The sequence below is a fragment of the Ranitomeya imitator genome, chromosome 6 (assembly GCF_032444005.1).
Source record: "Ranitomeya imitator isolate aRanImi1 chromosome 6, aRanImi1.pri, whole genome shotgun sequence".
Classification (NCBI taxonomy): Eukaryota; Metazoa; Chordata; class Amphibia; order Anura; family Dendrobatidae; genus Ranitomeya; species Ranitomeya imitator.
Genome location: NC_091287.1, coordinates 415,980,099 through 416,002,530, shown reverse-complemented (window position 1 = coordinate 416,002,530; position 22,432 = coordinate 415,980,099). Strand labels below are relative to the sequence as shown.

At 44.6% G+C, this 22,432-nt stretch overlaps 1 protein-coding gene across 1 annotated transcript in view; it reads left to right on the top strand.

The window, feature by feature from the left end:
* Positions 1–22,432, top strand: part of CCDC178 (coiled-coil domain containing 178) — a 787,921-nt gene that overhangs the window by 173,993 nt on the left and 591,496 nt on the right. Inside the window, exons 14-15 of the mRNA XM_069731267.1 lie at positions 2,515–2,577; positions 5,934–6,095. Coding sequence (XP_069587368.1) covers positions 2,515–2,577; positions 5,934–6,095 — 225 coding nt within the window. The remainder of the gene's footprint in view (positions 1–2,514; positions 2,578–5,933; positions 6,096–22,432) is intronic.

Genomic DNA, 22,432 nt, shown 5'->3' with positions numbered 1-22,432 from the left:
TTTTTCTTCCCGTCCCCTCTTCTTCTAGTTTAACGCCCTCCTGATGAGTGTAGCGAGTCTTCTGGCGAATGTGTGTTTCCCAGGTTTGTTGAGGTGTAGTCCGTCTCTGGCGAGGAGTCCATCGTACCAGTAATTCACACCGTGGTCCAGGAATCCGAATCCTTGTTGTCTGCACCATCGTCTTAGCCAGTTGTTTGCATCAAGGATCCTGTTCCATCTCCTGGTGCCATGCCCGTCTACTGGAAGGATAGAAGAAAAAACTACCTGTGCATCCAGTTCCTTTACTTTTTTCCCCAACTCTTCAAAGTCTTTGCAGATTGTCGGTAGGTCCTTCCTTGCCGTGTCATTGGTGCCAACATGTATCAGAAGAAATGGGTGGACGTCCTTGGAGCTGAAGAGCTTTGGTATCCTATCGGTCACATCCTTGATCATCGCACCTGGAAGGCAGCATACTTCTCTTGCAGTTATGTCCGGTCTGCAGATGGCTGCTTCTGTGCCTCTCAGTAGTGAGTCTCCCACCACGACCACTCTTCGTTGCTTCTTGGCTGTACGTTTTGCTGTCACTTGTTGCTGTGTGCCCTTTTCTTTTTTGCTTGCTGGTATTGCTTCGTCCTTAGGTGTGCCATCTTCATCCTCTACAAAGATTTGATATCGGTTCTTCAGTTGTGTGGTTGGTGATTTCTCCATGGTCTTCTTGCTTCTTTTGGTCACATGCTTCCACTCATCTGCTTTTGGAGGTTTTTATGTGGTATCACTATCTGGATTAAAGGGATAATCATTCAAAGCTTGAAAATTGCAATTTAAAAAAAAAAAATTGTCAAATTTCTGATATTTTTAAAAATAAACTAAAAATTTATCAACCTAAATTTACCATTATCATAAACTATGATGTATCCCGAAAAAACTGTCTCAAAATCAATGGGATATGTTGAAGCATTCCAGTGTTATTACTTCGTAAATTAGCACTGGTCAAATTTTCCTAAAAGATTGTCCAGCAGATATTTATAAACTAAACAAGATATTACTGGTCCTCTGATGCTCCAGTTTCAAAGTTTACCAGGTCTCCTATGGTTTCTCTTACTTTGTCCCTCTTGATTTACAAGAAATGACTGTCAGCCTGTGGCTTCATTTGTGATCCGCCTCATCCAGTAATCGGTAGAGTGATCATTTCCAGTGCTTCAAGCATAAAGTTGAGCTTCCAGGACCAACTGTGAAACGGGGACATTGGTGGAGCTTTGCTAACACAAGTATAAGATTACATTACAAAACATTTGTCAATAAGACATTTATTAAAGATATTAAATTATCCCCTATCCCATAGATTGATGGTCACTGAGGGTCCTACTACTTGGACTCCCAGTGTTCCTAAGAACGTTGCTGTAGAACCTGAGAATGGGGCTCTCTTCAGTCCCATCTTGAATGGAGTGGAGGTGCACATGCTTGACCTCCTCTCCATTTATTGTGCATGGGACTGCGAGAACTAGCCAAGCACGTCTCTGCTCCATGCTATCTTGGGAATATTACTTTGAAGATCTGAGGTTGTGGGCTGTAATAATCACCTAGGCAGGTTAACAATGCAACTATTTTTATTCCTTACATCCATGGCCTTGCAGCGATTCTGGATAGATGGTCGCAATGCAAAGCCCCCCAGTTCAACAGATCCCATCCTGGAGCTGATGGTTCCATTGCCCCTGTGGCAGGCGATACCCACCGTCTGCCAACTTTTGGTTGACCCACAGCTTTTATATCTCCTGACAGTATAATCTGTAGTCACAGTCCATGCTCCATACTACGACCTTAGGATGTGTCTCCCACTCCAGCTGGCAACAACAGTCCTTAAGATAGTTCCTTACATCCGAACGATAGATATCACGACCGTAGCATGTGTATCAAGCTCCAACCGGCAACTAATCTTCAATCTCCATAGGCCATCCATACAGGGGCACCAAGACTTCACCAACAGATCCTTGCCCCTCAGCATCACTGCACCAACTCCCTCACTAAACGTGTGGCTTATTTTTCACACCCTACCCCTTAAACATTTGCTTTTAACTCACAGAATGAAGAATGTTCCAGAAACCAAGTCTCTAGTCTGTCTGCAGGGTTGTGTATTGGGGAAGCTCCCTGCAGAAAGGAACAAAGACACCCATGTCCACACCAGATGCAGGACAGAAATGTTAATGTCGGCCTTATGTACCGGTATATATGAGATCCTGCCCGCACGTCTTCCTCTGCTTACTGTCACTGAATGAAAACATTGGTTCCTGAAGCTGAACACTTTCCAGGTGAAATTAGTACACTTAAACTGCAGAGCAAGGAAACACAACAATAAGATGGATGTACTGGTGCTCCATGCTGGAAAAGGTTTGTGGCCAGCTCCTCACAAGTACTTTAACTAGAATTTTTTAAGGTGAACAACCCCCTAAATTTTCCACTTATTGTTCCCTGGTATTTTCAGTATTATTGTATTGTCTCCAATATCTTATTGTCATTTCTGTATCTTTATTTCTTAAGAGTCTGGCTGACACGTTGAGGAGACAAGTTATTGAAGAAGTGAAAGCCGCACAGTTAATACAGGTAAGTCTTATTAGCCTGAAGCGAGTCAAGTATGGCCGATGCATCTGTATGATCAGGATTTGTGCTGGTGAATAACACTTAATTCTAGCTCACAAACTAATTATTACCCAGGGCCTATTTATCCTGAAATACGTAATCATTTCTCCGTGGTAAAAAAAAGTAATTATTAATTAGAGCAATTCATCAATTGCTTCATCAATTTATTAAAATTTGGGTTCTAGAATTTACTCACCTGTTTCATTTAATCTTATTCTAATTTTCTAGGGTAAAATTGCTGTTTTCAGAAAATTGTAATACATGTCTGAGTGATACATTTAGGCCGGCGTCACACTACCCTAGAATACGGGCGAGTGCTATGCGAGAAAACATCACGTAGCACTTGGACCAGTGTTAATCTATGGGGCAGCTCTCATCACCGTTTATTTTCTTGGGCGTATTCAGCGTGCGTGTAAAATCGCAGCATGCTGCGATTGTCACCGAGACTCGGCCGAGACTCGCCAATGCAAGCCTATTCTAATCCCAACAAACAGGCTCTCCATGCATGTGCTGTGACTGTCACACAGCGGCGACACATGCGGCTGCAGAGCCGAACAGCTGAACAGCGCTCCAGGTATCCGGGTTCCCTCTGCAGCTTATTCAGTATGCACTATAGCTTGCCGAATGAGCCCTGACCCGATCAAATTCGCTCATCTCAACAAATGAGTCACTTTTGACTTGCAACAAAAAATCCAACACATATGGAAACATTTGCGATTCTGTGTCGAAGTTGCAGGATGTCGCAAAGCGCAATGTGACTCCACAAGAAATCATTAGATGCAATGTTACAATCCAACACTGTAATTTCAGTGTCACAAGACTTAGCCTTATATCAAACATAGCTGTAATATGATAATGATTCGTGATCTAGCAAGACTTACCTGATAAGAGCCGTCACAGCTGCTTACCAGGATGAATTACCCTTAATATTACAACTGTTACATGGAGAACTATCATTTTGATGCCACAGACGCTTACTCGACTAAAATTCTCGTGTAAGTGAGTAATAGATTACTTGACGACCCCACTTCTGATGACATAGTGGTTAACGGGGGGTGCTCATCTTCTCTCTGCAGGAGCGCATCACTCCTCTGCCTCCTGCTTGCCAGGGGGCGGTGCGCTCCAGAACATTGACAGTTTGGACCAGCGGCATAGTCGTACTGCCAATCTGAGCTGTGCTGTCTCAAGTGCTGCCTCTAGAGTCAGCTTTGCCTCTAGCATGGGAGAAGCACTCGGGCAACTGCATTATTTCATAAGCTGTTTTTGTTTTACTATAACTGCAGAATGAAGGTTTATTCTTATCAAATGATGGCATATTGCTAATATTTCCCAAGCTAAGATACGATTGGTTAGGAATAATTTTTCCATCACTGTTGCTTTGTCATCGGAGGCAATATTGAAAAATAAATTGTAAGAAGAACAGTTGAGGGAGAAATCATGGGCCTTTAATCTGAGTTTTTAAACTGCTTTTAAACTGGTTTTCCCATAATGTTCTAGTACAGAAGATGGATGTTATACAGTGGGGGAAAAAGTATTTAGTCAGCCACCAATTGTGCAAGTTCTCCCAGTTAAAAAGATGAGCGAGGCCTGTAATTGACATCATAGGTAGACCACAACTATGAGAGTCAAAATGAGAAAACAAATCCAGAAAATCACCTCGTCTGATTTGACAAGATTTATTTTGAAATTATGGTGTAAAATAAGTATTTGGTCATTAACAAACATTCATCTCAATATTTTGATATATATCCTTTGTTGGCAATGACAGAGGTCAAACGTTTTCTGTAAGTCTTCACAAGGTCGGCACACACTGTTGGTGATATGTTGGCCCATTCCTCCATGCAGATCTCCTCTAGAGCAGTGATGTTTTGGGCCTGTCGCTGGACAACACGGACATTCAACTCCCTCCAAAGGTTTTCTATGGGGTTGAAATCTGGAGACTGGCTACAAAGAGCACATGCACACATATGTGTAGACAGAGTGCATACATATATACTAAACACTTATATGTACACACATGTATACACACAGCACATACATGCACACGTATGAAAACACAAATAGCACCTAGACACACACACAATAGAGGACTTACCAGCATGTCTCCTGTTGGTCTGTTCTTCTAGACTCCCGCAGGTTACAGGATGGTTGACCACATGATGGTCACATGACCATCGAAGGTCCTGCTGCACTTTTAACATCAGAAATTGCACTGATGATGCAGGACTGCTATTATGTGCGGTTTCTGCTTATTATCGCTGGGGGGCCTTGTTAGGATGGAGGCCCTAAGCAATTACCCATTTTCTCCTCATCCGCTAACACTGACCATGGGTGGCAGAAATCATGACAGGTGACTTTATTTTTCTGCCTCGTCCGGGTAGTGTAGTCAGTATTATTATAACTTTGAACCTACAAATTATGCTTCTAACTGTATTTCTAGGAATATTTTTGTTTCACTGTCTTTGTTTGTGCAAGGAGATGATCTCTACTCTTAAAGAAGCACACCCAATAATGTTTTTATTAGCTAAGCCTGTGTAAATATGTGTGTAATGTGTTGTAAGTGCATTAATATACTCATCGATTGCCGTCTTCCTATCACCGCTCTGGTCTCCTTTTCACATGATTTCTGTTCCAATTTGCGAGATCACACTATGCTCTATGTGTGAGCTGTAAGTCGCATTTCTAATGAAAGTCTATAGAACCTCGTTCTTTCTGATGCTCCATGGACTTACACTGTAAAAGAGACTTCCGGCTCACACAGAAACCCCAATGTGATCACCTTGGAAAATTGGACCAGAAGTCACATAAGTGAGAAGAGGGCGGGAGTGGCGCTGGAAACCAAAGAAGACAGCGATCGGTGTATATATAGTAACACTTCTACACTACATTTTCCACACATTTACCCCGGTTTAGCTAGTAAACAAATATCAGGAGTGCGTCATTTTGGACCTGTCTCTTGCAATCTAACAATGTTAGTAATCTCATGAGGCTAAGATTCTTCTGCAACGCTGCAGAAAGCTGGTATCTGACTATGCATCATGTTTGCTGCAAGTCATAAGAGCCAAAAAGCGAGCTACTAAATACTAAAGATGCCTGCCGTGAAGGGGTTGTATATGTCTGAGACCGCAGAAGTCAGTAAAAATGATATTTTGTCTAGAATTTGGAGAAACAACTTAGAAACATATTAGTTGTGTTAGCTATGTAAATTGTTTGTGTTTTGAACTTTTGATTATTGCAAACAGCAGAAAGTTTGTACATTTTGATAATAAACCTTAAAATAATTTTCATTGCCGCTGTACATGTATTTTATATATTACCAGGCAAGAATTAATGCAATTTTAGCAGAAAGGCACCAAAACCAAAAGGACTACAACCAAATGAAAGAGGAATTGGTGAAGGCGGCAGAAGAGATTGAACAGCCAGTTGCTGCGCTGGAAGCACAAATTGCTAAATTAACAAATCTTCATGCTAAAAAAGCAGAGGTATTCTTCTTATGGATGAGTTACTCTTTTGTCTAAATAGTAGTATTTCCTTATTTACTATTTTACTCTAAGACATTGCTCGTTTCACACAAATCGAAGATTTCTATTGATGTGGTGATGAATTTAGGAGCAGATTGTGAACATTAAGATCAGGTCTCCCTATTTCATGTTGTCTCCCTTATTCCCTAAGGTTTCCCTATTTCATGTTGATTGGGGACTTATTGTACCGGTGTAACAGGCCAGAATATACCCCATCCCACACTATGCCCAGGGTTAAAGTGGCCTAGGCGACATTATACCCCTCCAGGCCAGAATATACCCCCCGGGGTGTAAAGTAGCCTGGGCCAGACTATGCCCGGGGTTAAAGTGGCCTAGGCCAATCTATACCCTGGGGTATATTCTGCCCTAAGCGACATTATACCCCTCGAGGCCAGAATATAACCCCCGGGGGTGTAAAATACCCTGGCCCAGACTATGCCCGGTTAAAGTGGCACAGGCCAGAGTGTACCCCAAGTATATTCTGGCCTAGGCCAAAGTATACTCCGGGTATATTCTAGCCTAGGCTAAACTATACACCTCCAAGCCAGAATATTGATTTGTTTTTCCTGCTCACCCACCCAAATCACATAATAGTTGTCCCGTGTATTGGTACCTTTAGGATAGGGACACATGGCGACTTTGTATGCGATTGTTGCATGCGACTTTTTATCCCTGGCCTTAGATTAGCAAGTCCTTGCTACAATATAAATATTTAAAGGCAAATACTGATAACAACATTAAAATGATCATGCTTATTTTCAAGATAAAGTGCATGTTCTGTTGTTGACTGCAGATTGAAGCTTGCAGGATATATCAACCAATCCATGGAGTCACCGACTTTTGTGTAGATGACAATGTCGCAGTTCAACAGATTCGCTGTGGCCCTTATCTGTGCATCAGTTGCCCAGACTCCATTACGAGAGATGCCAGAGTTGTTCACATATTCATTCACATTTTGATTCAAGTAGTCCTGTAGTTTTTTTTGTCAAGGCAGTTTTCATGTGGTGTATGACTGTATCTCTGAGAAGGGAGTGATTGTCCTCTGTTCCTGTCAGGATATAGCTGATGGCCCGGAAGTAGCAGTTCCCATCACCTTTGGTTTTATATGTACACTGTGATTGTCCAAAGGGGTTATATTCTGGCCTGGAGGGTAGAGTTGAGCGACCTTGACCTTTTTAGAGTCGAGCCGGGTTTTGCGAAACCCGACTATGTCCAAAGTCGGGTCGAGTGAAATCGGCCGATTATGACGTAAAGTCGGGATCGACCGAAACACGAAACCCAATGCAAGTCAATGGGGCAGCATAGTCGGCAGTGAGTGGGGGCCAGGAAAACACCTAGAGTGGCCATTTTAATGTCAAAACCATCCATTCTTCTTAATGAAGCTTGTCAAGCGTAATTTACCTTATAATAATTGGAAGGCATTTGAAATTGGGGGTCATTTGGCTAAAGTTGTGGGGGGTAGGGCTGGTTCAAGTAATTAGTGGGCCCAGGAAATCTGGACCACGTCACGGCAGTGGAGCAGGGAGAGGTAAGTATTTCAACTTTGCAAGTGCTGTGAACCTGAGCAAGCAGGGGGGGCCCACTCGTTGGCATTGGCACTGGCACAGGGCCCCTCAAAGTACAGCGGTGTGTTTGCACGGCGGGGGCGCCTCCCACCGGCAGCAACACTTTTGCGTACTATGAGAGGCCCTGTGCCAGTGACGTCGCCAACTAGTATTCCTCCCCCCACCTGATGAAGGAACCTGCACTTTCATCTGCACCTTCCTGTTTGTCCCCGTGTAAGGTGGTATGGTATGCGGGAAGAGCAACCTGACTTTCAGCAGGGTCACAATGTTGTTGTGTAGCGTGCACGGGGAATGTTGCGTTATGGGTCAATGTACCAGCAGACTCATCTATCACTGGCTGGGCAATGGGCACGATGAAGTGGAAACACAGATATAGGCCCAAAGAAGAAAGTGGGCTAAATGCAGTTCAAAATTGGTAACACAGGAATAACCAGGGGGCATTGCAGTGGAGGACAACTGGAATGAGAGGCTGACACAGAGAGTAGGGCCAAATCAGTAAGTAGTCGAAATGCAGTTCAAAATTGGCAACCGTAGTAAACAGGCGGCACAGCTTTGTTCAGTGGAGGAGAACAGCAAGGAGTGGCAGACACCGATAGTAGGCCCCAAACCAACTAGTACGCCAAATGCAGTTGTTCCATTTAACCACAATTTAATGAGAGCCTGAAGATAGAAGCTCAGGAAAGGCAACCTGGGGAACACCTTGGAGTGTAACACACCATCTCTCTCCACCCCATACCCATTTTGTATGGCCTAATGCAGTGTACTTTTCTACAACTACTAAACGAGAGTCGGAAGACCGAAGCAATGGCAAGGAAACCTGGGGAACACCTTAGAGTGTAACACACCCTCTCTCTACACCCCATACCCAATTTGAAGGTCTAATGCAGTGTAGTTTCCAAGAACTACTAAACGAGAGCCGGAAGATCGAAGCTCAGGAAAGGCAACCTGGGGAACACCTTGGAGTGTAACACACCCTCTCGCTACACCCCATACCCAATTTGAAGGCCTAATGCAGCGTAGTTTCCAACAACTACTAAACGAGAGCCGGAAGATCGAAGCTCAGGAAAGGCAACCTGGGGAACACCTTGGAGTGTAACAAACCCTCTCTCTACACCCCATACCCAATTTGTAGGCCTAATGCAGCGTAGTTTCCGACAACTACTAAACGAGAGCATGAAGATCGAAGCTCAGGAAAGGCAACCTGGGGAACACCTTGGAGTGTAACACACCCTCTCTCTACACCCCATACCCAATTTGTAGGCCTAATGCAGCGTAGTTTCCGACAACTACTAAACGAGAGCCGGAATATCGAAGCTCAGGAAAGGCAACCTGGGGAACACCTTGGAGTGTAACACACCCTCTCTCTACACCCCATACCCAATTTGAAGGCCTAATGCAGTGTAGTTTCCAAGAACTACTAAACGAGAGCCGGAAGATCGAAGCTCAGGAAAGGCAACCTGGGGAACACCTTGGAGTGTAACACACCCTCTCGCTACACCCCATACCCAATTTGAAGGCCTAATGCAGCGTAGTTTCCAACAACTACTAAACGAGAGCCGGAAGATCGAAGCTCAGGAAAGGCAACCTGGGGAACACCTTGGAGTGTAACAAACCCTCTCTCTACACCCCATACCCAATTTGTAGGCCTAATGCAGCGTAGTTTCCGACAACTACTAAACGAGAGCATGAAGATCGAAGCTCAGGAAAGGCAACCTGGGGAACACCTTGGAGTGTAACACACCCTCTCTCTACACCCCATACCCAATTTGTAGGCCTAATGCAGCGTAGTTTCCGACAACTACTAAACGAGAGCCGGAATATCGAAGCTCAGGAAAGGCAACCTGGGGAACACCTTGGAGTGTAACACACCCTCTCTCTACACCCCATACCCAATTTGAAGGCCTAATGCAGTGTAGTTTCCAAGAACTACTAAACGAGAGCCGGAAGATCGAAGCTCAGGAAAGGCAACCTGGGGAACACCTTGGAGTGTAACACACCCTCTCGCTACACCCCATACCCAATTTGAAGGCCTAATGCAGCGTAGTTTCCAACAACTACTAAACGAGAGCCGGAAGATCGAAGCTCAGGAAAGGCAACCTGGGGAACACCTTGGAGTGGAACACACCATCTCTCTACACCCCATACCCAATTTGAAGGCCTAATGCAGAGTAGTTTCCAAGAACTACTAAACGAGAGCCGGAAGATCGAAGCTCAGGAAAGGCAACCTGGGGAACACCTTGGAGTGTAACACAACGTCTCTCTACACGACGGAAGGGCTGATTCTTAGGAAGGAAGGCTGTTGGAAATAAGCATTGCGCGTCCGAGGGTGATTAGATTCTTATTAGGTATATACTCACCCTCGGACGCGCCCTGCTTCTTTATTTGGAATGAATGTTTATTTGCAATGTGGTGTTGACTTTCTCTATTATTTTGGTAATTAATGATTTTATTATTTTCATTATTTTGCATCTTCTCGGCAATAATATAAAGAAGACGCGACAGGACAACACTCGGTGGATGCCATATGTGTGTTTTCAATTTAAAAAAACTTTCAGTTAACTACTTGCAGGAGAAAGTAATTGTAGCTGGTGGCCATTTTTAGTACTGTACCAGATTTTAGTTGTGTGTTTGTTTTTAATGTTAAAATGTCTGCATTTGATATCTCACCAGTATTTTCTTTTTTATAAGCAAAATACTTATTTTTATATTTTCTGATGTTGGTTCCAGGGGTACACGGCCAGCAGTGCCCTGGTCAGTGTAGTAGTAGTTGAAAGAATGGACCGCAGACAGGCATCGAAGGCCTAAAATAATAACACATGGCTGTAGGCAATTTTAAATTGGTTCCAGGGGTACACGGACAGCAGTGGTGTGGTCAGTGGAGGCCTAGTGGAAGGAGTGACCGCAGACAGGCATCGAAGGCCTAAAATAATAACACATGGCTGTAGGCAATTTTAAATTGGTTCCAGGGGTACACGGGCAGCAGTGACCTGGTCAGTGTAGTAGTAGTTGAAAGAATGGACCGCAGACAGGCATCGAAGGCCTAAAATAAAAAAATTGGGCTGGCTGTAGGCAATTTTAAATTGGTTCCAGGGGTACACGGGCAGCAGTGGTGTGGTCAGTGGAGGCCTAGTGGAAGGAGTGACCGCAGACAGGCATCGAAGGCCTAAAATAATAACACATGGCTGTAGGCAATTTTAAATTGGTTCCAGGGGTACACGGGCAGCAGTGACCTGGTCAGTGTAGTAGTAGTTGAAAGAATGGACCGCAGACAGGCATCGAAGGCCTAAAATAAAAAAATTGGGCTGGCTGTAGGCAATTTTAAATTGGTTCCAGGGGTACACGGGCAGCAGTGGTGTGGTCAGTGGAGGCCTAGTGGAAGGAGTGACCGCAGACAGGCATCGAAGGCCTAAAATAATAACACATGGCTGTAGGCAATTTTAAATTGGTTCCAGGGGTACACGGGCAGCAGTGACCTGGTCAGTGTAGTAGTAGTTGAAAAAATGGACCGCAGACAGGCATCGAATGCCTAAAATAATAACACATGGCTGTAGGCAATTTTAAATTGGTTCCAGGGGTACACGGACAGCAGTGGTGTGGTCAGTGGAGGCCTAGTGGAAGGAGTGACCGCAGACAGGCATCGAAGGCCTAAAATAATAACACATGGCTGTAGGCAATTTTAAATTGGTTCCAGGGGTACACGGGCAGCAGTGACCTGGTCAGTGTAGTAGTAGTTGAAAGAATGGACCGCAGACAGGCATCGAAGGCCTAAAATAATAACACATGGCTGTAGGCAATTTTAAATTGGTTCCAGGGGTACACGGGCAGCAGTGACCTGGTCAGTGTAGTAGTAGTTGAAAGAATGGACCGCAGACAGGCATCGAAGGCCTAAAATAAAAAAATTGGGCTGGCTGTAGGCAATTTTAAATTGGTTCCAGGGGTACACGGACAGCAGTGGTGTGGTCAGTGGAGGCCTAGTGGAAGGAGTGACCGCAGACAGGCATCGAAGGCCTAAAATAATAACACATGGCTGTAGGCAATTTTAAATTGGTTCCAGGGGTACACGGGCAGCAGTGACCTGGTCAGTGTAGTAGTAGTTGAAAGAATGGACCGCAGACAGGCATCGAAGGCCTAAAATAATAACACATGGCTGTAGGCAATTTTAAATTGGTTCCAGGGGTACACGGGCAGCAGTGACCTGGTCAGTGTAGTAGTAGTTGAAAAAATGGACCGCAGACAGGCATCGAATGCCTAAAATAATAACACATGGCTGTAGGCAATTTTAAATTGGTTCCAGGGGTACACGGACAGCAGTGGTGTGGTCAGTGGAGGCCTAGTGGAAGGAGTGACCGCAGACAGGCATCGAAGGCCTAAAATAATAACACATGGCTGTAGGCAATTTTAAATTGGTTCCAGGGGTACACGGGCAGCAGTGACCTGGTCAGTGTAGTAGTAGTTGAAAGAATGGACCGCAGACAGGCATCGAAGGCCTAAAATAATAACACATGGCTGTAGGCAATTTTAAATTGGTTCCAGGGGTACACGGGCAGCAGTGACCTGGTCAGTGTAGTAGTAGTTGAAAGAATGGACCGCAGACAGGCATCGAAGGCCTAAAATAAAAAAATTGGGCTGGCTGTAGGCAATTTTAAATTGGTTCCAGGGGTACACGGACAGCAGTGGTGTGGTCAGTGGAGGCCTAGTGGAAGGAGTGACCGCAGACAGGCATCGAAGGCCTAAAATAATAACACATGGCTGTAGGCAATTTTAAATTGGTTCCAGGGGTACACGGGCAGCAGTGACCTGGTCAGTGTAGTAGTAGTTGAAAGAATGGACCGCAGACAGGCATCGAAGGCCTAAAATAAAAAAATTGGGCTGGCTGTAGGCAATTTTAAATTGGTTCCAGGGGTACACGGGCAGCAGTGGTGTGGTCAGTGGAGGCCTAGTGGAAGGAGTGACCGCAGACAGGCATCGAAGGCCTAAAATAATAACACATGGCTGTAGGCAATTTTAAATTGGTTCCAGGGGTACACGGGCAGCAGTGACCTGGTCAGTGTAGTAGTAGTTGAAAAAATGGACCGCAGACAGGCATCGAATGCCTAAAATAATAACACATGGCTGTAGGCAATTTTAAATTGGTTCCAGGGGTACACGGACAGCAGTGGTGTGGTCAGTGGAGGCCTAGTGGAAGGAGTGACCGCAGACAGGCATCGAAGGCCTAAAATAATAACACATGGCTGTAGGCAATTTTAAATTGGTTCCAGGGGTACACGGGCAGCAGTGACCTGGTCAGTGTAGTAGTAGTTGAAAGAATGGACCGCAGACAGGCATCGAAGGCCTAAAATAATAACACATGGCTGTAGGCAATTTTAAATTGGTTCCAGGGGTACACGGGCAGCAGTGACCTGGTCAGTGTAGTAGTAGTTGAAAGAATGGACCGCAGACAGGCATCGAAGGCCTAAAATAAAAAAATTGGGCTGGCTGTAGGCAATTTTAAATTGGTTCCAGGGGTACACGGACAGCAGTGGTGTGGTCAGTGGAGGCCTAGTGGAAGGAGTGACCGCAGACAGGCATCGAAGGCCTAAAATAATAACACATGGCTGTAGGCAATTTTAAATTGGTTCCAGGGGTACACGGGCAGCAGTGACCTGGTCAGTGTAGTAGTAGTTGAAAGAATGGACCGCAGACAGGCATCGAAGGCCTAAAATAAAAAAATTGGGCTGGCTGTAGGCAATTTTAAATTGGTTCCAGGGGTACACGGGCAGCAGTGACCTGGTCAGTGTAGTAGTAGTTGAAAGAATGGACCGCAGACAGGCTTAGAAGGCCTAACATAACAAACTTGGGCTGGCTGTAGGCACTTTTAAATTGGTTCCAGGGGTACACGGGCAGCAGTGGTCTGGTCAGTGGAAGTCTAGTGGAAGGAGTGACCGCAGACAGGCTTCCAAGGCCTAACATAACAAACTTGGGCTGGCTGTAGGCACTTTTAAATTGGTTCCAGGGGTACACGGGCAGCAGTGGTCTGGTCAGTGGAAGTCTAGTGGAAGGAGTGACCGCAGACAGGCTTCCAAGGCCTAACATAACAAACTTGGGCTGGCTGTAGGCACTTTTAAATTGGTTCCAGGGGTACACGGGCAGCAGTGGTCTGGTCAGTGGAAGTCTAGTGGAAGGAGTGACCGCAGACAGGCTTCGAAGGCCTAACATAACAAAATTGGGCTGGCTGTAGGCACTTTAAATTGGTTCCAGGGGTACATGGGCAGCAGTGTATGGTCAGTGGAAGTCTAGTGGAAGGAGTGACGGCAGACAGTCTTCGAAGGCCTAACATAACAAAATTGGGCTGACTGTAGGCACTTTTAAATTGGTTCCAGGGTAACACGGCCAGCAGTGGCCTGGTCAGTGTAGTAGTTGTAGAAAGAAGGGACCGCAGACAGGCTTCGAAGGCCTAACATAACAAAAATGTCAAAACAATGGTATTGTCAGTGCCAGGCATTGAAGGATGTCAGCGGCTAGACTACACATTGGTGAAGCTGTGAGAGATAATTTTGCTAGTGGTAGAGCACTGTTTGAGCTGGGGGGGGGAACTGTCTTGTGGCCGGCGGTACAGGCACAGGGCCCCTCATATTACAACGGTGTGTCTGACGTTGGGTGCGCACCACCACCGCCAGAGACACTTTATTGTACTATGAGGGACCCAGTGGCAGTGCCGTCGACCAAAAGCGGCCACACCCACCTCTTCAGACAAACAGCACTCTCAAGGGTCCAAGCGCAAAGTGGCGATAGCACGGCCCCGTGTGGGGAGTTTGGCCATTTCGTGAGGTGGAAACATGTCGTATGCTGGACAATCAGGTGAAGAAAATTACGAGATTGGAAAAGTCATTCAGAATAGTCCACAGGCAAGACCTTTTCATAGGAAAGCTAGGTGTCAGCCGGGCAGGGTGGGGCAAAAGATTTTGAAATCCAGTTGTGGTTCATTTTAATGAAGGTTAGATCATCTACATTTTGGGTAGCCAGACGAGTCCTTTTTTCTGTTAGTATTGAACCTGCAGCACTGAATACTCTTTCTGATAGGACACTAGCTGCCGGGCAAGCAAGCTCCTGCAATGCATATTCTGCCAATTCTGGCCAGGTGTCTAATTTGGATGCCCAGTAATCAAATGGGAATGACGGTTGAGGGAGAACGTCGATAAGGGATGAAAAATAGTTTGTAACCATACTGGACAAATGTTGTCTCCTGTCACTTTGAATTGATGCTGCAGTACCTGTCCTGTCTGCGGTCATAGAAAAATCACTCCACAACCTGGTCAGAAAACCCCTCTGGCCAACGCCACTTCTGATTTCTGCCCCTCTAACACCTCTGGTCTGCTGGCCCCTGGAGCTCGTGTGAGAACGATCACGGGCGCTGTGTGCAGGGAATGCCAGAAGCAAACGGTCAACAAGAGTTGATTGTTTTGTTGCTAATATTAGTTCCAAGTTCTCATGTGGCATAATATTTTGCAATTTGCCTTTATAGGATCAAGGAGGCAGGCCAACCAGTAATCGTCATCGTTCATCATTTTTGTAATGCGTGTGTCCCTTTTGAGGATACGCAAGGCATAATCCGCCATGTGGGCCAAAGTTCCCGTTGTCAAATCTGCGGTTGTGCTTGGTTGAGGGGCAGTTGCAGGCAAATCTACGTCACTTGTGTCCCTCAAAAAACCAGAACCCGGCCTTGCCACGCCACCAATTTCCCGTGCCCCCGGGAAAGCTTCCTCATTAAAAATATACTCATCCCCATCATCCTCCTCATCCTCCACCTCCTCTTCGCCCGGTACCTCGTCATGTACACTGCCCTGACCAGACAATCGCTGACTGTCATCAAGGCTTTCCTCTTCCTCTGGTGCAGACGCCTGATCCTTTATGTGCGTCAAACTTTGCATCAGCAGACGCATTAGGGGGATGCTCATGCTTATTATGGCGTTGTCTGCACTAACCAGCCGTGTGCATTCCTCAAAACACTGAAGGACTTGACACATGTCTTGAATCTTCGACCACTGCACACCTGACAACTCCATGTCTGCCATCCTACTGCCTGCCCGTGTATGTGTATCCTCCCACAAAAACATAACAGCCCGCCTCTGTTCGCACAGTCTCTGAAGCATGTGCAGTGTTGAGTTCCACCTTGTTGCAACGTCTATGATTAGGCGATGCTGGGGAAGGTTCAAAGAACGCTGATAGGTCTGCATACGGCTGGAGTGTACAGGCGAACGGCGGATATGTGCGCAAAGTCCACGCACTTTGAGGAGCAGGTCGGATAACCCCGGATAACTTTTCAGGAAGCACTGCACCACCAGGTTTAAGGTGTGAGCCAGGCAAGGAATGTGTTTCAGTTGGGAAAGGGAGATGGCAGCCATGAAATTCCTTCCGTTATCACTCACTACCTTGCCTGCCTCAAGATCTACAGTGCCCAGCCACGACTGCGTTTCTTGCTGCAAGAACTCGGACAGAACTTCCGCGGTGTGTCTATTGTCGCCCAAACACTTCATAGCCAATACAGCCTGCTGACGTATGCCAGTAGCTGCCCCATAATGGGAGACCTGGTGTGCAACAGTGGCAGGTGCGGATGGAGTGTTTGTGCGACTGCGGTCTGTGGACGAGCTCTTGCTTCTGCAGGAGGACGAGGAGGAGGAGGAGGAGGAGGAGGGGGTGCGAACGGCTACAGACAACTGTTTACTAGACCGTGGGCTAGGCAGAACTGTCCCAAACTTGCTGTCCCCTGTGGACCCTGAATCCACCACATTTACCCAGTGTGCCGTGATGGACACGTAACGTCCCTGGCCATGCCTACTGGTCCATGCATCTGTTGTCAGGTGCACCTTTGTGCTCACAGATTGCCTGAGTGCATGGACGATGCGCTCTTTAACATGCTGGTGGAGGGCTGGGATGGCTTTTCTGGAAAAAAAGTGTCGACTGGGTAGCTCGTAGCGTGGTACAGCGTAGTCCATCAGGTCTTTGAAAGCTTCGCTTTCAACTAACCGGTAGGGCATCATCTCTAACGAGATTAGTCTAGCTATGTGGGCGTTCAAACCCTGTGTACGCGGATGCGAGGCTAAGTATTTCCTTTTTCTAACCATAGTCTCATGTAGGGTGAGCTGGACTGGAGAGCTGGAGATCGTGGAACTAGCGGGGGTGCCGGTGGACATGGCAGACTGAGAGACGGTGGGAGATGGTATTGTTGCCGCCGGTGCCCTAGATGCAGTGTTTCCTACTACGAAACTGGTGATTCCCTGACCCTGACTGCTTTGGCCTGGCAAAGATACCTGCACAGATACAGCAGGTGGTGCGCTAAATGGTGGTCCTACACTGCCGGAAGGGATGTTGCGTTGATGACTAGCTTCATTGGCCGAGGGTGCAACAACCTTAAGGGACGTTTGGTAGTTAGTCCAAGCTTTCAAATGCATGGTGGTTAAATGTCTATGCATGCAACTAGTATTGAGACTTTTCAGATTCTGACCTCTGCTTAAGGAAGTAGAACATTTTTGACAGATGACTTTGCGCTGATCAATTGGATGTTGTTTAAAAAAATGCCAGACTGCACTCTTTCTAGCATCGGATACCTTTTCAGGCATTGCAGACTGAGCTTTAACCGGATGGCCACGCTGTCCTCCACCAGGTTTTGGCTTTGCCACGCGTTTTGGGCAAGATACGGGCCCGGCAGATGGAACCTGTGGCGATGTTGATGCCTGCTGCGGCCCCTCCTCCTCCTCTGCTTCAGAACTGCTGCCGCCTGCACCCTGTTCCCCCAATGGCTGCCAATCGGGGTCAAGAACTGGGTCATCTAATAACTCTTCTTGTACCTCCTGCGCAACTTCGTCTGTGTCACCGTGTCGTTCGGTGGTATAGCGTTCGTGATGGGGCAACATAGTCTCATCAGGGTCTGATTCTTGATCAGCACCCTGCGAGGGCAATGTTGTGGTCTGAGTCAAAGGACCAGCATAGTAGTCTGGCTGTGGCTGTGCGTCAGTGCACTCCATGTCAGATTCAATTTGTAATGGGCATGGACTGTTAACTGCTTCACTTTCTAAGCCAGGGACGGTATGTGTAAAGAGCTCCATGGAGTAACCCGTTGTGTCGCCTGCTGCATTCTTCTCTGTTGTTGTTTTTGCTGAAGAGGACAAGGAAGTGACTTGTCCCTGACCGTGAACATCCACTAACGACGCGCTGCTTTTACTTTTACCAGTTTCACGAGATGAGGCAAAAGAGCTAGAGGCTGAGTCAGCAAGATAAGCCAAAACTTGCTCTTGCTGCTCCGGCTTTAAAAGCGGTTTTCCTAATCCCAGAAAAGGGAGCGTTCGAGGCCTTGTGTAGCCGGACGACGAACCTGGCTCCACAGCTCCAGACTTAGGTGCAATATTTTTTCCCCCACGACCACCTGATGCTCCACCACTACCACTACCCTCATTACCAGCTGACAATGAACGCCCCCGGCCACGACCTCTTCCACTAGACTTCCTCATTGTTTTAAAAACGTAACCAAACTAACGTTATTTGTTGCAGTCACACAACTTACACGGTGAGCTATAACTTCAGTATGATTTAGCTACCCCTTTACAGGTTGGTGAGACCACAGCGAAAATCAGGCCCAATGTTACACACTCTTTTTTTGGTGGCTGCAAATTAGAGAGATGCCCCACACGCAGGACTGTCACTGAAGCACAAATGTTAATATTAATGTCACACTATTATTTTTTTTTTATTTTTATTTTTTTCAGGAACACTTTAGAAACCCCCCAAAAAAAAAAAAATAGATTTTTGCAGGGAGAATTTAGAAAACAAATGTAACAAACTATATGCTTTCTATGGGCCACTGAGTGAGAGATGACGCACACAGGAATCAGGAGTGGCACACAAGCCCAGAGGCCAATATTTTTCTACCAATGATTGATGGAGTTATTTTCTCTGGTAGATTTTGGAACCCAAATCAAGGAAAAAAAATGTAGGCTTTCTATGGACCACAATTGGAGAGAGAGAGAGAGAGAGATGGCACACCCAGGAGTCAAGACTGGCACACAAGCAGAAAGGCCAATATTAATCTCCCACTGTTTTTTTGGTTGTTTTTTTTTTTTTTTTTTCAGGGAGACTTTAGAAATAAAAATAATAAAAAAAATATGATTTTATCAGGAAGAATTTAGAAACCAAATAAAATAAAATGATTTTTTCAGGGAGAATTTATAAAACAAATAAAAACAAAAATAGGCGTTCTATGGCCCACTGACTGAGAGATGACGCACACAGGAGTCAGGAGTGGCACACAAACCCAGAGGCCAATATTTTTCTACCAATGATTGATGTAGTTATTTTCTCTGGTAGATTTTAGAACCCAAATCAAGGAAAAAAAATATAGGCTTTCTATGGACCACAATTGGAGAGAGAGAGAGAGAGAGAGAGAGAGAGAGAGAGAGAGAGAGAGATGGCACACCCAGGAGTCAAGACTGGCACACAAGCAGAAAGGCCAATATTAATCTCCCACTGTTTTTTTGGTTGTTTTTTTTTTTTTTTCAGGGAGACTTTAGAAATAAAAATAATAAAAAAAATATGATTTTATCAGGAAGAATTTAGAAACCAAATAAAATAAAATGATTTTTTCAGGGAGAATTTATAAAACAAATAAAACCAAAAATAGGCGTTCTATGGCCCACTGACTGAGAGATGACGCACACAGGAGTCAGGAGTGGCACACAAACCCAGAGGCCAATATTTTTCTACCAATGATTGATGTAGTTATTTTCTCTGGTAGATTTTAGAACCCAAATCAAGGAAAAAAAATATAGGCTTTCTATGGACCACAATTGGAGAGAGAGAGAGAGAGAGAGAGAGAGAGAGAGAAAGAGATGGCACACCCAGGAGTCAAGACTGGCACACAAGCAGAAAGGCCAATATTAATCTCCCACTGTTTTTTTGGTTGTTTTTTTTTTTTTTTTTTCAGGGAGACTTTAGAAATAAAAATAATAAAAAAAATATGATTTTATCAGGAAGAATTTAGAAACCAAATAAAATAAAATGATTTTTTCAGGGAGAATTTATAAAACAAATAAAAACAAAAATAGGCGTTCTATGGCCCACTGACTGAGAGATGACGCACACAGGAGTCAGGAGTGGCACACAAACCCAGAGGCCAATATTTTTCTACCAATGATTGATGTAGTTATTTTCTCTGGTAGATTTTAGAACCCAAATCAAGGAAAAAAAATATAGGCTTTCTATGGACCACAATTGGAGAGAGAGAGAGAGAGAGAGAGAGAGAGAGATGGCACACCCAGGAGTCAAGACTGGCACACAAGCAGAAAGGCCAATATTAATCTCCCACTGTTTTTTTTTTTTTTTTTCAGGGAGACTTTAGAAAAAAAAATAATAAAAAAAATATGATTTTATCAGGAAGAATTTAGAAACCAAATAAAATAAAATGATTTTTTCAGGGAGAATTTATAAAACAAATAAAACCAAAAATAGGCGTTCTATGGCCCACTGACTGAGAGATGACGCACCCAGGAGTCAAGACTGGCACACAAGCAGAAAGGCCAATATTAATCTCCCACTGTTTTTTTTTTTTTTTTTCAGGGAGACTTTAGAAAAAAAAATAATAAAAAAAATGTGATTTTATCAGGAAGAATTTAGAAACCAAATAAAATAAAATGATTTTTTCAGGGAGAATTTAGAAAACAAATAAAACCAAAAATAGGCGTTCTATGGCCCACTGACTGAGAGATGACGCACCCAGGAGTCAAGACTGGCACACAAGCAGAAAGGCCAATATTAATCTCCCACTGTTTTTTTTTTTTTTTTTCAGGGAGACTTTAGAAAAAAAAATAATAAAAAAAATATGATTTTATCAGGAAGAATTTAGAAACCAAATAAAATAAAATGATTTTTTCAGGGAGAATTTAGAAAACAAATAAAACCAAAAATAGGCGTTCTATGGCCCACTGACTGAGAGATGACGCACACAGGAGTCAGGAGTGGCACACAAACCCAGAGGCCAATATTTTTCTACCAATGATTGATGTAGTTATTTTCTCTGGTAGATTTTAGAACCCAAATCAAGGAAAAAAAATATAGGCTTTCTATGGACCACAATTGGAGAGAGAGAGAGAGAGAGAGAGAGAGAGAGAGAGAGAGATGGCACACCCAGGAGTCAAGACTGGCACACAAGCAGAAAGGCCAATATTAATCTCCCACTGTTTTTTTGGTTGTTTTTTTTTTTTTTTTTTCAGGGAGACTTTAGAAATAAAAATAATAAAAAAAATATGATTTTATCAGGAAGAATTTAGAAACCAAATAAAATAAAATGATTTTTTCAGGGAGAATTTAGAAAACAAATAAAACCAAAAATAGGCGTTCTATGGCCCACTGACTGAGAGAGAGAGAGAGATGGAACGCTTAGTACTGGCACACAAGCCCAAAGGGCAATATTAATCTCCCTTTTTTTTTCCAGGGAGAATTTCTAAAACCCAAAAAAAAAATAAAATAGGCTTTCTATGGCCCACTATTTGTGAGAGAGATGGGACGCTCAGGACTGGCACAGATGGCACGCTCACAACTGGCACACAAGCCCAGAGGCCAATATTAATCTCCCTTTTTTTCTGGGAGAATTTATAAAACCAAAAAAATATTTAAATAGGCTTTCTATGGCCCACTATTTGTGAGAGAGATGGCACGCTCAGGACTGGCACAGATGGCACGCTCACAACTGGCACACAAGCCCAGAGGCCAATATTAATCTCCCTTTTTTCAGGGAAAATTTATAAAACAAAAAAATAAAATAAATAGGCTTTCTATGGCCCACTATTTGTGAGAGAGATGGCACGCTCAGGGCTGGCACAGATGGCACGCTCAGGACTGGCACACAAGCCCAGAGGCCAATATTAATCTCCCTTTTTTTCAGGGAGAATTTATAAAACCCCCAAAAAAAATAAAATAGGCTTTCTATGGCCCACTATTTGTGAGAGAGATGGGACGCTCAGGACTGGCACAGATGGCACGCTCAGGACTGGCACAGAAGCCCAGAGGCCAATATTAATCTCCCTTTTTTTCTGGGAGAATTTATAAAACCAAAAAAATATTTAAATAGGCTTTCTATGGCCCACTATTTGTGAGAGAGATGGCACGCTCAGGACTGGCACAGATGGCACGCTCACAACTGGCACACAAGCCCAGAGGCCAATATTAATCTCCCTTTTTTCAGGGAAAATTTATAAAACAAAAAAAAAAATTAAATAGGCTTTCTATGGCCCACTATTTGTGAGAGAGATGGCACGCTCAGGGCTGGCACAGATGGCACGCTCAGGACTGGCACACAAGCCCAGAGGCCAATATTAATCTCCCTTTTTTTCTGGGAGAATTTATAAAACCAAAAAAATATTTAAATAGGCTTTCTATGGCCCACTATTTGTGAGAGAGATGGCACGCTCAGGACTGGCACAGATGGCACGCTCACAACTGGCACACAAGCCCAGAGGCCAATATTAATCTCCCTTTTTTCAGGGAAAATTTATAAAACAAAAAAAAAAATTAAATAGGCTTTCTATGGCCCACTATTTGTGAGAGAGATGGCACGCTCAGGGCTGGCACAGATGGCACGCTCAGGACTGGCACACAAGCCCAGAGGCCAATATTAATCTCCCTTTTTTTCAGGGAGAATTTATAAAACCAAAAAAAAAAATAAATAGGCTTTCTATGGCCCACTATTTGTGAGAGAGATGGCACGCC